Source organism: Onychostruthus taczanowskii, unplaced genomic scaffold, assembly GCF_017590055.1.
Source record: "Onychostruthus taczanowskii isolate IOZ18803 unplaced genomic scaffold, ASM1759005v1 scaffold144, whole genome shotgun sequence".
Taxonomy (NCBI): Eukaryota; Metazoa; Chordata; class Aves; order Passeriformes; family Passeridae; genus Onychostruthus; species Onychostruthus taczanowskii.
The window spans coordinates 1,020,720-1,036,301 of record NW_024498619.1 but is presented as its reverse complement, the minus strand read 5'-3'; the positions used below and the strand labels follow the sequence as shown (position 1 = coordinate 1,036,301).

Genomic DNA, 15,582 nt, shown 5'->3' with positions numbered 1-15,582 from the left:
TGCGGGATGGGGCAGAGCCGGGGGATGCGGGATGGGGCAGAGCCGGGGGATGCGGGATGGGGCAGAGCCGGGGGATGCGGGATGGGGCAGAGCCGGGGGATGCGGGATGGGGCAGAGCCGGGGGATGCGGGATGGTAGTGGGAATGGAGGAAAGGGTGTGGGCAGAGCCGGGGGATGCGGGATGGGGCAGAGCCGGGCGGTGCGGGATGGGGCAGAGCCGGGCGGTGCGGGATGGGGCAGAGCCGGGGAATGCGGGATGGGGCAGAGCCGGGGGATGCGGATGGAGCAGAGCTGGGTGGTTGGGAATGAGGCAGAGCCGGGGGATGCGGGATGGGGCAGAGTGGGTGTCCTCTGCCAGCTAGGCCAAGCACCCAACAATCAGAGCTGTCAGAACTACCCCACAAAAATCACAATTACAACTCTAAAACCTGATTTTGAAAAAAATATTTCTCTTTTCTCAGGATCCTGCAGAAAATGAAAACAAGCTTTTCCCCTCAAGTACAAAATTGACCAAAATAGTGTATCTGCTCAGGTACCATAAATAAACTGCATCCAGAAAGTGGAACAAGATCTTTCATGTAATCTCTACAAGGAATTTGGGTGTCATTCTCTGATTTAAGAAAAAAAAAAGCTGAGAATTCTCTGACCTTTATCCCAGGTAGCTGCCTGCTGTCACACCACTGCCAGCACAGCATGTTTGACAGCAATTCTTACCAGCTTCATTTTCTCCTGGTGTGAAGAAATGAAGTTAGCAGCTCAGGAAATGTGGGTATTTATACAATTTTTAAAGACACAAATTTTTTTAAGACACACCTTTTCGAAAGTTCTCTCACAAAACACCCAGCATATTCCCCTGAAGTACTTTCAACAATGGGTAGATCAGAAGTAAAACATTTCCCATAATATCCAACTACGTAAAATCAAATTCACAAGATATTACAAAGTAATTGTGTATTTTCAGTAACCAAAAATACTGAAGAGCTGCTAAGCCTCCAGTGCATGATACATTTAATATGATAACTTAAAAAACTTGAGACTGATTAAATGGGGACTTGGTTAAATTCAAGTGAAGCCCTGGCAGGAGTGGAAGCTGAGAGATGCAAAGCCACCCTGGTCTGGAGACATTTAACCCCACGTGAGAACACTGATTTCACTGCGTTCTGCAGCTGTTCCTGCCATGCTCTCGTAAACCATTTTAAGTATCTGGATTTCAGAGGAAGCTGTTTCAAGCGAACACTTGTGCTCTGACATCTGTGATTTACATGCACGGAATTACCCCAGCGACTGGGTCAAGTGACTGTGTGCCCAAGTGCACGGATGTGCTGGGGAGCACAACGGGCTGGGAAGCTGCGGCACAGCCGCAGGGAATGCTGCGGCGCTGATTCGAGTAGTTTCCTGGTGAATGTGAAATGCTATGGGGTGAGCAATGACAATCAGCTCCTGGGATGAATGAACCCATTTGCCTCCCCTGAAATAACTGAGCGCACAGGGCGTGAAATTGTAATTTTAAGAAATTTAGCACAGTGAGAGCAAGTATAAAAATACCTTTTAGATTAATTAAGTGGCTAAGCACACTTACAAATTATAAAGATTTGACAGTTTTAGGAGTCCTGTTGCTCATCGGTGAATTGTCCTGCAGCCACAACCCCCAGAATCCCCCTTTCAAGGGTGCTGCCTCCAGCTGCCTCTGGATGCTCTTCCCAGTTGCTGCCTGTGCCCTGCACATTGACAGCCCAGCACAACTGCATACAGCAGCTGGAAATAAAACACAACTTGATAAAATTAACCTCAAAATGAGCTGGTAGAACTTGGGTGAGCACGGGACAAGGTCTAAGGGCAGTGGTGCATGAAGGAAAGTGTTGCTGGTCCCAGAACAGTGTCAGGGTGGTGAAACCTCCTCAGTATCACCCTCTGCAACCTTGGATGGTGTACCAAAAAAAAAAATAAATCAGAAAACAGTTGCAAAAACTGTTCTACATACTGAAGCAACATTTCCCTGATCCTTCTCTGTTTATTTTCTTGTTGTAGGGTCTTGCTTAGTTTTAGTACGAGATCCCCAACATTCTTCAATCATTGGCGACGATGGAAATAAATGCATTAGGGTAACATTTTTGTGTCAAGATGCCAAAAAGTCTTCCTGAATTTTTAATCATTTTTCAGAGGAATGCGGGATCAGTTTCTGACAAACTGTATTTCTCAGAATGTAAATACTGTAGTGCTGTTACAGGGGGTGAGGGTTTGGGCTGCTACAGGGCCTGTGGGCACTGCTTGTGCTTGGTGCTGGTGTTGTCAGTCCCTTGAGCCGTGTCCAAAGGACCAGTGCCAGACATTTTAAGAAATGTCACATGCAGAGGAGGGTTCAGACTGTTCTGAACAAACTACCTGAAATCCACAAGCAACAACTACCTCCTCAGTGTGCAAGGCATGCCCCCCAGGTGGTGAAGAGGGATCTGCAGGAATAGTGGGACTCCCAGCAGTGGGAATGGCAACAGGGGTTCCCAGGGCTTTGCAAAGGCAGCAGGCTGGGGAGGACCCTCTGCATGGAGGCAGATGTTGCTTTTTGTTGATGGAAGCCCTGGGGTTTGAGTTCAGCCCAGACAGGCAGCTGACCCTCAGAGAGGAGAGGAAGGTCTGTGGAAAATGGTGACTGCAAGGGTCTGACACAAGCCCGCATCCCAACAATGCTGCAGTAACACCTGTGGCAGAAGCCACATCCCCACACCTGAGGAGCTGCTGGTTTTTGCCCCATGTGGGCTGCTCTCACCACCTGCCTGCTGCCCCATGGGCTGTGGGACTCCAGTTTTGTTCACACAGCTCCTGGCCAGCAGCTCAGCACTGTTAGAAACTATGCCCTTGGGTTGAGTCATACTTTAACCAGTCTGTCCAAACGCACACGAGGTCTCAGACTGGTGCAAACAGCGCTGCTGTGGAAGGTTTCTGTGGAATTTCCACCACATGTACTGGCTGTCTCACAAGTGGATGGTCTTCAGTCTTCATTGCTTGTCCTCCCCTTCCTGAAGGAGAAACCTGCAGAGCTGGCTGGCTCTGCAAAACCCAACAAGCTGGAAGTGAAGTGCTGCCACAGAGAACACAGTGAAAATCTGCAGCAAACCAGTTGTTTCTGGGATAACTGATGGAGTACCACTTTGTGAATTCAACAGTACACTTTAAAAACTCACAAAACATTCCACAGCTTTGTTCTCTGTGTCCTGTAGCTACACCTGCTCACTATTCTGTTAATTACCTTTTTTCTGGTCAATGTCCATGAGAGTATTACTACTTGGAGCACAGGAGTATATAAATATCTCAAAAAGAGCATTAAAATAACTTTTTCAGTTCACCATTTGCTTTCAAATGTCTCAGTCTATATCATGATTTCAGCAAACAGACCAAGGCTGCTTTCAGTATCATCCTGGGGCTCCAGCTCTCTGCTGGGATCTGCCTGCTCCTGAGCAGTCCGTCTCTTTCTTCTGTGCACATACACAGAGTGCCTCTTCTCTGGCCCCTTGGGAAACAAGGTCTCTGCAGGGACAGCAGCTTCCAGAGCCAGCTCCAAGCCTTTGTGGAATCTAGACAGAAACAAGTCTGTAGTTACTGTTTTTATAGATTTGCTCAACATCTGCAAATTAGTCTGAGAAACTAATGCTTTTAGAATGTAATCAAAACATGCAAGGGGAGAAAAGAGGTTACTAACATTTTACTTAATACTGAAGAAAAATTAGATGTCATGAACAGAACTGGTGTATTCTTACAAACCTGTCAATCCTCCTTATGTTCTCTTCCATTTTCTGATTGGCTACATGTACCAGAAATTCAATATATTCTTCAGAGACCATCAATCTCCCTTTGTGGCTCAATGGAACTTCTAAGCAGTGAGTGCTCCGCACAGCCTGAAAACACACACATGATTTACCTGGAATAAAGTTTTTTAGTTTATGAAGGTTATTTAAATAATGTAGGGAGTTCATTATAGTAAAAAACCTGCTTAACCATATGATTACTTAGGTTGCTGTCACCTAAAGCAGCAAGCTATTTCTTTGCTATAGCATGCCCTGTGACAGCTCTTCAGCACCAGTCAGGTCTTGGCTGGTACAAAAATAAAGGTTAATGTAACAATATGACTTCATTACATCCCTTACAGTGCCAGAATCCTTACCATTGTAATTTTTCCTCCTCTGCCAACTGTAATACCAGAGTTCCTGAATCCAGAGTCAATAGCCACTGAATGCTGCAGAAAAAATAAATGCTTAAACAGGTCTTGTACACCTTCACAGCAAAAAATATTTATGGACGTGTTGCAATGCAGCGTACAATCTCAATTTTGCAAAAAACGTATTCAAATAAACTACCCAGACTTATTCAAAAATAGTTACATTAAAACACTTTTTAAGATCAAACCCACAAATGGAGGGTGTTTTCCAGAGGCCCACGGTGGATCCTGACTGAATCCATCAATGCACAAGGCATGTTACGTCTCTCTAGGCACTGAACTATTTTATCCCATGAGCTGGAACTTCACAGACAGTTGTGCCACCCTTTGACAACGACAGGGCAGCTGCACTCTACACGAGCCCCTCAGCCCTTCTGCACTAACCCCAAAACAAGCCCAGCATGGCACACATTGCTCTCCGCAGTCACACTGCAAAAGCAGAAGGCAAAGGCATCATTCAATGCACTGAAAATGGAGCCAAATGGCCTGGCTGGTAGCAAAGCACCATGTAAAATGCAGCCCCTTCAGGCAGGGAGAGCAGCCCAGGTCCCTCAGGTAGCGCTTCATGCAGCAGTCTCTTCGGCTCGAAGGCTGAATTGCAGGTGAGTCTTTTTTCTTTCTCAGTACGGTAAAACTCTCACGGAGTTTAAAGCTGTGTTTTTTCTTCAGCTGACTTTACTACCCTGGTTATTAAACACACAGCGCACCTGGGACTGTTTCTAAGTGCAACTGCTTACCCAGGAGCCAATACTTTTATTTTTGCAGGCAAGAATGTAACAGAACAATGCCACGTTGTACTTGACGTGGCTTTACCAGCAGCTGTGCATCCTGCAGCTCCCGACACAGCACGTGAAGAACAAATGGTTCAAACTTGAACACAACATCACCAGTGGCTTTCTTGAGTGCCGTCATCTGGAAAATACACCAAAATATTTATATAAAAGTCAGAGCACTTCCTCTTGTAAGAGTTAACAACACCCTACTGCATCCTCCATGGCCTGAAATTTTATCAAGTTTTGCTTTGCTGGAACGAATACTAACGAAAACAAATATTCTGGAGGACACTTCTGTGCATGTGTGAGAATGTATATGTATGGTAAAGTGAACTACGAATTGAGTGAGAAAATGCTCATCTTGCAACTGCCTCTTTTGTGGGACAAAGCAATTTATGCAACGAGTAGATTATTTTTAAAGCATACTAAAAATTAAAAACCTCGCACTATAGATGGTTTTAGTTTTGGGGTATTTAATGATACTAAATTAACAATGCAGTATAAGAGATTCCCTGTTACACCACTTTCAGGTGTCTGTCTGCTAGCCCAGCAAGCTGGGCTCAAGAGATTTTTTAATTCAAGGGTTTTAAATATGACTCCAGACAGCAAGGAATTATATAAGTTTCTGGAATATCAGCTGCCTTTATAATTATGCAGAGAATTTGATACTGAATTTAAAAGCATTGTCTTTATATGGGTCTGAAGAATTTACTAAGCAAGACATCTAAGGAAAAGTTAATTTTGAGAGTAGGGTATCAATTAATCGCAGTAGCAGAGATAAAAGCCCTTTCACATGACATGTTTTCCATGACACCAGGAGCATTTCCATGACTGAATATAAAGGCTGTATCTCACTGTGCCCGTACCAGATCGCCTTTGGCACATGGGTCATGCGTTACCAGGAGCCACGTGCAGTTCTTCTTCTGGATCCCCGTGCCGTCTGTGTCCTAGTGATGGACAGAAACCATTACAATGGCCTGGCAGCGCGGTGAGGTTTAATCTCGTGCTGCTACAAAAACGGTCCTTGCAAATAAAGAAGCATCCCCTCGAAGCAAGAGCCCATTCACACTGCGACCAGACTCCCCGCCCCCATCCCCCTGCCTGTCCCTCCCCGTCACGATCCCCCTGCCTGTCCCTCCCCGTCACGATCCCCCTGCCTGTCCCTCCCCGTCACGATCCCCCTGCCTGTCCCTCCCCGTCACGATCCCCCTGCCTGTCCCTCCCCGTCACGATCCCCCTGCCTGTCCCTCCCCGTCACGATCCCCCTGCCTGTCCCTCCCCGTCACGATCCCCCTGCCTGTCCCTCCCCGTCACGATCCCCCTGCCTGTCCCTCCCCGTCACGATCCCCCTGCCTGTCCCTCCCCGTCACGATCCCCCTGCCTGTCCCTCCCCGTCACGATCCCCCTGCCTGTCCCTCCCCGTCACGATCCCCCTGCCTGTCCCTCCCCGTCACGATCCCCCTGCCTGTCCCTCCCCGTCACGATCCCCCTGCCTGTCCCTCCCCGTCACGATCCCCCTGCCTGTCCCTCCCCGTCACGATCCCCCTGCCTGTCCCTCCCCGTCACGATCCCCCTGCCTGTCCCTCCCCGTCACGATCCCCCTGCCTGTCCCTCCCCGTCACGATCCCCCTGCCTGTCCCTCCCCGTCACGATCCCCCTGCCTGTCCCTCCCCGTCACGATCCCCCTGCCTGTCCCTCCCCGTCACGATCCCCCTGCCTGTCCCTCCCCGTCACGATCCCCCTGCCTGTCCCTCCCCGTCACGATCCCCCTGCCTGTCCCTCCCCGTCACGATCCCCCTGCCTGTCCCTCCCCGTCACGATCCCCCTGCCTGTCCCTCCCCGTCACGATCCCCCTGCCTGTCCCTCCCCGTCACGATCCCCCTGCCTGTCCCTCACCGTCACGATCACCCTGCCGTCGCACGAGCTCGTGGTGCAGAAGCGCTCGCGCGCGTTCAGGAGCCGCACGAGCTCCGCGGCCCGCGCGTCCAGCGCGCGCTTCCGGCTGGGGTCGGGCTGCGCGAGCCGCTGCGCCTTGCGCCGCGCGAACGCCGCCATCGCGGGGGGACGGCGTCCCACGCCGGACAAACCTCGGCGCGCGGCCGAAACCGGGGCGGGACCGGCAGCGGAACGGCCCCGCCCCCGTCCGCCGCGGCGCTCCGCAGGTAGGCGGTGGGCACGGGGGCTCCCGGGGGCTCCCGGGCGCTCGTCCAGCGGGACGGGCCGGGAAGGCAGCGGCTCTGCGCCACCCGTACGAGGCTGCACAGCCACGGCGGCACGGCCGGGCTACACGGGAGCGACGGCTACACGGGAGAGCCTCGAAGGGGCGGGGCCTGACCGCAAGGAGCGCTTCCGGGGCACGGCGTGGTCGCGAGGCGGTGGAAGGGGCGGGGCCTGCCGGCGGAGGAGTGTTTGTGGGCGGGGCCTGTCTACACAGGCGTGTTTGTGGGCGGGGCCTGTCTACACAGGTGTGTTTGTGGGCGGGGCCTGGCGGCGCAGGTGTGTTTGTGGGCGGGGCCTGGCGGCACAGGTGTGTTTGTGGGCGGGGTCTGACTGCACAGGTGTGTTTGTGGGCGGGGCCTGGCGGCACAGGCGTGTTTGTGGGCGGGGCCTGGCGGCGCAGGTGTGTTTGTGGCGGGGCCTGGCGGTGCCAGCGGCTCACGGGGCGCTCCGGCCGGGCCCGGCCCTGCGCCCCTCGGCCGGCGGTGGGCCGCAGCCCGGGCCGCGCTTCCCGCCCTCCCCGCGCAGCGTCCCGGAAGGTGCTGGGGGCCCTGCCCGCCTCTGCCCCGTCCCTTATCGCAGGATCGATCCGCACTTCGGCCCCGCGCCGTGTGCCGAGTCCAGGCCGTGTCCAGGCCGTATCCAGGCCCTGTCCAGGCCGTGTCCAGGCCGTGTCCGCCACCCGAACAGCCGCCAGGGCTCTCACTGTTTCTTTTGGCAGATCCTCATGGCAGCCACCAGGAGCGCGATGAGAGCGGTCCGAGTGTTTGAATTTGGTGGCCCTGAAGTGCTTAAACTGCAGTCAGATGTGCTAGTTCCTGTTCCAAAAGAAAACCAGGTATATGTGAGCTCTGTGAAGGAAAATAGCGATCATGAATGCTAACAAGTGCCTGCAGGACAGAATGAGAGGCACGGCCCAGAGCCCGACACCTGGAGTACGTGAGTTTGGTCAGTGTGTGCACACTGCTTGAGATACCATGCTTAACTTTATGCTGGGCTATGTATTCCACGTCAGGATTTCCCTAAAATTAGCTTCGCTTTGACGCTGGGTTCTTACAGAGGCTGTGTGAGAATTCAGTAAAACTGCTACAACACCATGCTGTGAATTGAAGAGCTAAATCTTTTTAGTTATTGCTTAAGAAGTGTCTTTTCTTTTAGGTACTAATTAAAGTGCATGCCTGTGGGGTAAATCCTGTTGATACATATATTCGTTCCGGGACTTATGCCAGGAAACCAGCTTTACCCTACACTCCTGGCTCGGATGTGGCTGGGGTGATTGAAAGTGTTGGGGAGCACGTGACGGCGTTCAAGGTATTTACACACTGGGTATAATTCACTGTTGTTTAGTGGGTCCTCTGGCTGATTGCTGTGCTGCTGCACCTGGTTTCATGGCTTATAATCACGTAATCCCTTCAAGGGGGGAAGCCCCTTCACGCACTGGTAAAAGCACACAGTGGGATCCCAGGCAAACCAGTGCTGGTGGGACTGTGGGGAATGCTGTGCCCTCCTGAAGTTCAGAGGTCTCAGGAGAGGCACTGCAGTCTGTCTGCTTAAAGCAGTGATATCTGCTGTGCAAAAGTTGGGGTCTGGAGCTATTTTTATGGCGTTGCAGAAAAGGTTGAGATTGGATGCTTCTTGCTGGGGGTAGTAATTTCAGGCAGAACGGAAAATTTTTCTGTAAAGTATTTGAGAAGTGGAAATTGCTTACTTATAAAGCACCATAAATTCTATTATTTGTTGCTGAAATTGTTCAAATACTGTATTACTCCTGTCTAGTACTTTTACTTGGATTTCTCAGTGGAAAAGTCTTGGGACAGGAGAAGGCAAATATCAATTTGCTAAAAGATATCTATGACATCAATTTATTTTTTTAATTGGTTCTCCCATTTAAGTCATTAGACATTTGGTCCCAAACCAAAATCAAAATTGTAGGTAAAATTGGGCTGGAATTTCCTGATTTGGAATTTATGTAACAATTTTGGGAGGTCTGAGAGCTAGGGTTATCAAGAGAGAAGAATCATCTTTGTTCATATTTTCTTATCAACAGCTTGCTGTATCTGCTCTGTGTGACTTTTTGCTTCCTCTGACAATTGTGATGCTCTTGGCTTGAATGAGAGAGAGATGTCTTAGGGTGTATTAAGAGGATACATATTTCCACATTTAAATAATTTAGAAATGTTTCTTTTCTGTTTGTAAAAGCTTTTGAGGTTTTGCATTTGTAATCTGTGGATGGAATTCCTGACTTCAGTCAAAGTTGATGAAGGTTCATATTAATGAGGCAGGTTTGTGTGTTACACTGCAGGGTGGGGTTATAATTATGATACTTAGATTCAAGTATAAGAAATTATACAGTTTGTGTTGCATTGATAGTATGTATCAGAATTTTTTAAAATTTCTTTGACAAATGTAACTGGTTATTTTTGATAGAAGAGGTTTTAGCAATAGCCTAAACCTCTGTAAATTTCATCTTAGTGTTTGTTAAGGAAAAATAAGGGAAATGATTGATTTCTGTGTGTTTCCTCCCTCCGTTCTAGAAAGGTGACAGAGTTTTCACCCTTGAAACACTTTCTGGAGGATATGCAGAGTATGCAGTTGCTGCAGCCAGCAGAGTCTTTCCTCTGCCAGACAAACTGGACTTCAGGCAGGGAGCAGCGATCGGAGTGCCCTACTTCACTGCCTACCGGGCCCTTGTCCAGAAGTAAGGCACAAAATCCCTGTTTGTGCACTTTACTCTCTGGTGTTTACAATACCAAAGTTCGTATTTTCACTGTCCTTTGACAGGGGAAGGTTGGTGAGAGGGAAATGTTTAAAAACATTGCACTGATGCAATTGTCAGATAATTGTCATCTAGAAGCTTGTGACTGTGTTTTCCTGTTAAGTCTTTTTTTTCTTGATAGAACCTACCTGGAAAGGCTTAATGGAATAAAATATGTGACTCCCTTTCAGTGCTCACTGGTATTTTGGCTGGGGAGGAAAAGAGCAATAGTTCTAATTTCCTCAGCAAGCAGACAGGTGCTGTGGAGCAGAGCCAGTGCTTTCCTGTGGCAGGCCAAAGTCCTGGACTGAGGCTCAGTGCCAGGCTCTCACTGGCTGCATGTTGCTTCAAGTCATCAGTCACAGGATTTATTTTGCCTCCTTGTTCTCCCAAAAAGGCTTAAGATATCTGTTTAGCCATAAATTGGAATGTAACTGTAACATAAACTGGGAGCAGTGCTGTGGAGCAGTGAGGTGTGTGTCAGCCCCATGCTCGGGCAGTGTGTGCTGCAATCCCAGTGCCAGCATTTCCTGTGTTCTTCACTCAGAGGCTGTGCCAAAGCTGGGGAGAGCGTGCTGGTCCATGGTGCTAGCGGTGGGGTAAGTGTTCCAAGGAGGCAAGTGGTACAGAAACTGCTCTCTGTCCTTGCGTCTGCTTCTTCCTGGGGTGTGAGTTATGGTCTTACTTGTATCAATAGATCAGCAGGTTAGGTTTTTGTTCCATAGGATACAGGATACACTTCCTTAGGAAAACCCTGTCATTCCCACTGAGTGTGAGACTGCACGAGTGCTGGTGTGAGTTCCCCAGTCAGAGGGTCACACACTGAACAGGTGTTTGTTGCAGGTGCCAGTTGGCCTGGAAGTTTTATTGCTGATTGCAGAAATCTCTGGTTTTCCAATATGTAGAAATTGTTCTCAGTCCTCTGAGAATAAGTCACTGGTGCAGGGTGACTGTGCATTTCTGTTTACATTCTCATGTTTTTACCCATGAGCCAACAGCTGGCTGCACAAGGAGAGGTCCTGGAATATATGAACCTGTGATTGAATACTACATGAAATTGCACTTCTAGTTTTCTTTGGGTTTTCATGGCAAACTTATTTTAGATCTCTATGACTCAACATTTTAGTTTGTCTCCCACACTCTGCACTTGCTCACTTTCTGGTGATGCACTAAACAGCTGCTGTGAACAGGCCAAGTTTCCTTAATTATTTGTTAGACAACAAAAAGATGAATTCATATCTCATTCTGAGATACTAGAATGGCATTCAGCATCATAAGTATTTTTTTAAATTTTCATAAACGAAATGTAGTGCTTCTATTCTTACTGGAGTGCTGGTAGGAGACATTGTAGTGCTTCTATTCTTACTGGAGTGCAAGGCTGGTAGGAGACACTGAGAATTCACTTTCTAAAGAAGTAGTGCTAATAAAATTTGTGCCTGCAGATTTTCTTTGCAATGCATAGTGCTGGTATTAATAGCAGGTGATTCTGTGAAGAGAAGAATTTCCTTGGATTTGCATCAAAAATATAGGGCCCAGGTTTGACAGATACTCAGCATTCTACACTGATGTATCAAATGCTGATAGCTATTAAAAACCCTCAAAAATTTACCATGCCTCAGTTAATGTCTTTTTTTTTAAAAGAGTATTTGGCTGTCTTTAAGATCCAAATTATTGGCCAAAAAACCACTTTACCAGACTAACTTTTTAAATGGGGAAGTTCCAAGTTGCTGGTAGAATATTTAAAATTCTAAGAAAGAGGTAAAATAATTTTCTCTTTTGTTTTTTTTCCTCCCCTCAGGTGGGACTAGCAGCATGTCAGATTGCCAGAGCTTGTGGTTTGAAGGTTTTGGGTACAGCAGGAACTGAGGAGGGCATGAATGTGATCCTGAGAAATGGTGCTCACCAAGCCTTTAACCACAGAGACCCGAATTACACTGAGAGGATTAAGGTGGGCCTGTGTCTGGACCCAGGAATGCAGGTTGTGTTGCTCTTAACAAAATGAGAACAGTTGTTTGCGGAAGACTTTGAATTGGATTTATGTAGGATCAATAGTGCACTGCCTTTTTCATTTCTACACATGGAAAAACTTTCTCATGCTGGAAGAGCTGAGCTTTCCTCACAAGCAGTGGCATTTAGAACTTCTTACATTCTGCAAATTCTAGTGTGGGATCACATCAAAAGTTAGCACAGCAAAATGTGCTGCAGTTCAGCTCATTAGCTATCAGCTGCAGTACAAAGGCTGTATTGAAAATTTAAACAATGAGCTGTAAAGTGGGTACTTTCTGTAGTGTTTAAAATAAATACCAAGCACTAAAATAACACCCTGTGTCCTGTACAGGCATGCACAGGGCCGGGAGGAGTCGATATCATCATAGAAATGCTCTCTAATGTCAACCTGGATGCTGACTTGCAGCTGCTGTCCTGTGCAGGGAGGGTGATGGTGAGTGTTTGTGTCCTGGGCAGGAGGGTGGCAGTGGGTGTTTGAGTCCCAGAGCAGGGAGGTGATGGTGGGTGCTTGTGTCACTGATTTTGTGCATTCAGCATCACACTGCACAGCTCTGACTCGGTGCTTTGGACTCCTTTGGGCAGGTTGTGGGCTGCAGGGGACGCATCGAGATAAACCCAAGAGACACAATGAGCAAGGAGTCCAGCATAACTGGAGTGAGTCTGTTTCTTGCAACCGAGGTGAGAAGCATTTCTGTTTTTAAGTATGCTTTATTGGCTTGTTCCAGCACCCCTTTATTTACAGTTAAAATTATTTGAAGGAATGAAAGAATAATTTCACTGTAACAAACTTCGTTCATTCCCTTATGTTTTGATTCACTCTCAGAACATCATAAAATATTTTCTGGTTATGGAATTTAATTCATGCATAAATTGCCAATACTATTTTGAACTGCAAAGACCTTGTCATAAACACTGTGTTTGTTACATGCAGGAGGAAAGGCGTGAATGTGCCACAGCAGTCCTTGATGGCATAGAAGCTGGCTGGCTGAAACCTGTTGTGGGCTTGGAATACCCCCTGGAGAAAGTAGCCAAGGCTCATGAAGACATTATTTGTAGCAGTGGTGCCCGGGGGAAGATGGTGCTCCTTCTGTAAAGGAGCACCTTTCCCCATTTATTTTGGAGCTGTTCTAGCTGCACCTTTGCTTACAAGTTCACCGAATGTATGTTATAAACACAGCTTTGATCATGTTTGACAGCAGCAGAAAATGCTCACTGAGATGAATTGGTTAACATTTTCCTTTTGTAATGAGCACAGTTACATTTACTGTAAAGTAATTTTGGTAGCTGTTTTGATTGATGTGGAAATAACAAATTATTTTCTCTGCTGGCACGCTTTGTGCTGCAGGGAATGGTAGGGTTTGGTATCATGGTCCATGTGAGGGCAGAGTGAGGCCACTGCAGGTAACAGAGAATGAAGATGCTTTTTACAGTTACACAAAAATAAATAACTCACTGTGCGTGTTAATTAGAACTGTAAATTCTTTTAGCCACAAAATTTTTACTCAAATTTTGTCACATAATTTACTTGAAATAAAAGCTTTTGCTGACAAAATAGTTTACTTTCCAGCTCAAAAGATGGGCAGAATCTCTCAAACATGAACTGTTTGGAGCCGAGGCAGTTCTACTTGTCTGTGCCTCTGAGGTGACAGTATCCTGGCTCATCCATAGGGACTGTCACTCTGGAGCTGCATGCTGGGATTTGCCTCCTTGGAAATGATGATCATGACTGAGGCAGCTGATCCTGGATGGTGAATGGCTGATTGTGAGGATTTCAGCTCTTCCTATGAGCTTTATTAAAGTCTCCTGGATCCCTGGCTGCATGGCTTGGTGGCACAGAGAGTTCCTGTGAAATTCCTGAGCTCCAGCCACTGAAGTGGGCAGGGCACAGCCCCAGCACCAGGGCTTGTGTGCAGATGTCTGTGTGGGGTCACTTTGTCATGACACCAGGGCCATTTCTTGTTCTCATACACTTAAATCCATTGCACAACAGATGGTGTTGCCAGGAAAGATGGTGGGATGCTTCTGGAGTGAATGATTTCAATTTAGCGTTAGAGTGAGTGGTTTCAGAAAGCTGCCTGGGGAGAGAAGGGTGAGGCCAGCTCAGCAGTGGGAATGTCTGCCAAGGTGCAGTGGGGCCCTTCTTCCCTCCAGGCTGCCCCAGGGCAGTGAAGCTGGTTTCCTTGTTTGTAGCACTTCCCACGGGAGTAGGGAGCTGTGTTTTTTTTGTGAAGATTCAAGTGATTCACCTGGTGTAAGTGATGTGTGTAGCCAGTGTCTGATCATCCACTCCATGTGAGAGGTGCTGACTGTTCCTGTTGTCTCAGGCAGAGTGCAGCCTGAGCAGTGGTGTCACGTTGGGAACCTGCTGTTCCTCTTGACAACTGTTAGAGAAAGTAAAACACCTCTTGATATTAAAGTATTAAACAGAGCTTAAGAGTAATGGCAGATATGACTGTGAAGATGATGTGCATATAAAAGTATATACCTTTCCTCTATATTCTGTGTTCAAATATTAAATTATTTTTAATTTGGTCGTAATTTAGTAGGGGTCCATGACATGAATGAGAGGCTGATGGTTTGCAGTGGCTCCTTCCTTGCTTAGTGCTGCCACTGCATCGTGGATGGTGTTTAGAGGAGAAATTGAGAGCAAGTCTCTGGTCTGTGCTCGTGGTTGTTGTCCCAAGGGCTGTGGTTGTAGTGGAGTTTGTCACCAGAAGGTGTCAGGGCCGTTCTGTGATGCCACATTACTGCTGCTCTCTGCCAGGTGGCCTGGCAGAATGGCACAGCAGGATGGGGCTGACTTGTTGGGAATATCATAGAATGTTTATGCTTCTGTCAGTTTCCAAGGTATTGTATAAACGGAAGGAATTTTTTTAATTTTGGAAGAAGTGTGAATAGAGCTAATGAGGAAGGGCTCAGGTATGTCTGATTTGTGCAAGCTACCAGTCTAGAGAGTGTCATCCTGGAGAGTCCTTGGTTTCACTCCCTTTTTGGGACATGCTGCCCCTTGGCAGTGCAGAGAAGGATGAGGAAGAGAGTGGTGGCCACAGATCATTGAATTTGGTGGAATAAGTCTCTCAGTTTGTTGAGAATCTTGTGATTTGAGTGGGTGGGATTTTGGAGGCAGTGGTTCCCAGTCACAGCCTGCTTGGTGCTGCCAAAGGTGCTTGGAAGGGTTGAGCAGGCTCAGTTTGTGCTGACCTTGGCATCTGCAGGAGAGGTCTGGGGTTCAACGTGAGGAGTTGTGTACAACACAAGGCTCTGGAAACTTCTGTGTGTTTGTAAAGCATAAAAGAGTGGGATTGTTCTGAAAAGCAGCTGCTCTTGGTTAATCTTATTGTGCCCCAAATAAATGCTGCTTACATTTTCTAGTCATTAAAAGTGTAATTGCCTCTCTATTGTAATTGTCCTGTGTCGTTCCTGACTTCTTCCTGTGCTGCAGGATGATACAATAAGTTAGTCTGAGGCTTTGATTACAGAGTTGGGAAGATAAATATCAAGAGAATATTGATGTCAATAATTGCTCCCTTTACAGAAGGCAGATCAATATTGAGTTTGGGTGGATCATGCCACAGAAAATTTGAGAATGGTGAAGCCTTAGCATTTTGGAACAGATGCAT

General features: G+C 47.6%; 2 protein-coding genes across 6 annotated transcripts; one reads left to right on the top strand and one right to left on the bottom strand.

The window, feature by feature from the left end:
* Window positions 1–1,987: 1,987 nt before the first annotated feature.
* Window positions 1,988–7,038, bottom strand: TYW3 (tRNA-yW synthesizing protein 3 homolog). Of its 2 annotated transcripts, none has more exons than XM_041398338.1 (6): window positions 6,880–7,038; window positions 5,850–5,930; window positions 5,009–5,122; window positions 4,157–4,228; window positions 3,757–3,890; window positions 1,988–3,569 (listed from the first exon to the last, which is right to left on the bottom strand). In XM_041398338.1, the coding sequence occupies exons 1-6, from the start codon at window positions 7,036–7,038 to the stop codon at window positions 3,365–3,367; spliced, it is 765 nt and encodes a 254-aa protein (XP_041254272.1). In that variant the 3' UTR covers window positions 1,988–3,364. The 2 variants fall into 2 exon arrangements, with proteins under 2 accessions (XP_041254272.1, XP_041254274.1); XM_041398340.1 differs by having other exon boundaries at window positions 5,024–5,122.
* CRYZ (crystallin zeta) lies at window positions 7,025–15,209 on the top strand. Of its 4 annotated transcripts, none has more exons than XM_041398337.1 (9): window positions 7,025–7,145; window positions 7,922–8,038; window positions 8,359–8,511; window positions 9,735–9,898; window positions 10,503–10,554; window positions 11,754–11,903; window positions 12,294–12,395; window positions 12,545–12,640; window positions 12,894–15,209. In XM_041398337.1, exons 2-9 carry the CDS (start codon window positions 7,928–7,930, stop codon window positions 13,053–13,055), a joined length of 990 nt encoding a protein of 329 aa, XP_041254271.1. In that variant the 5' UTR covers window positions 7,025–7,145; window positions 7,922–7,927; the 3' UTR covers window positions 13,056–15,209. The 4 variants fall into 4 exon arrangements, with proteins under 4 accessions (XP_041254271.1, XP_041254269.1, XP_041254268.1 ...); XM_041398335.1 differs by having other exon boundaries at window positions 7,130–7,145; window positions 7,922–8,135; XM_041398334.1 differs by lacking the exon at window positions 7,025–7,145 and adding an exon at window positions 7,586–7,603 and having other exon boundaries at window positions 7,922–8,135.
* Window positions 15,210–15,582: the final 373 nt, after the last annotated feature.

Coding starts and splice junctions, on each gene's coding strand:
- TYW3 (XM_041398338.1), bottom strand. CDS start 7,038: ATGGCGGCGTTCGCGCGGCGCAAGGCGCAGCGGCTCGCGCAGCCCGAC. Junction 5,931..6,879: donor ACGGCAGGGTGATCGTGACG/GTGAGGGACAGG, acceptor GTCCATCACTAG/GACACAGACGGCACGGGGAT. Junction 3,570..3,756: donor AACATAAGGAGGATTGACAG/GTTTGTAAGAAT, acceptor GTTTCTGTCTAG/ATTCCACAAAGGCTTGGAGC.
- CRYZ (XM_041398337.1), top strand. CDS start 7,928: ATGGCAGCCACCAGGAGCGCGATGAGAGCGGTCCGAGTGTTTGAATTT. Junction 8,512..9,734: donor AGCACGTGACGGCGTTCAAG/GTATTTACACAC, acceptor CCTCCGTTCTAG/AAAGGTGACAGAGTTTTCAC. Junction 11,904..12,293: donor ATTACACTGAGAGGATTAAG/GTGGGCCTGTGT, acceptor TGTCCTGTACAG/GCATGCACAGGGCCGGGAGG.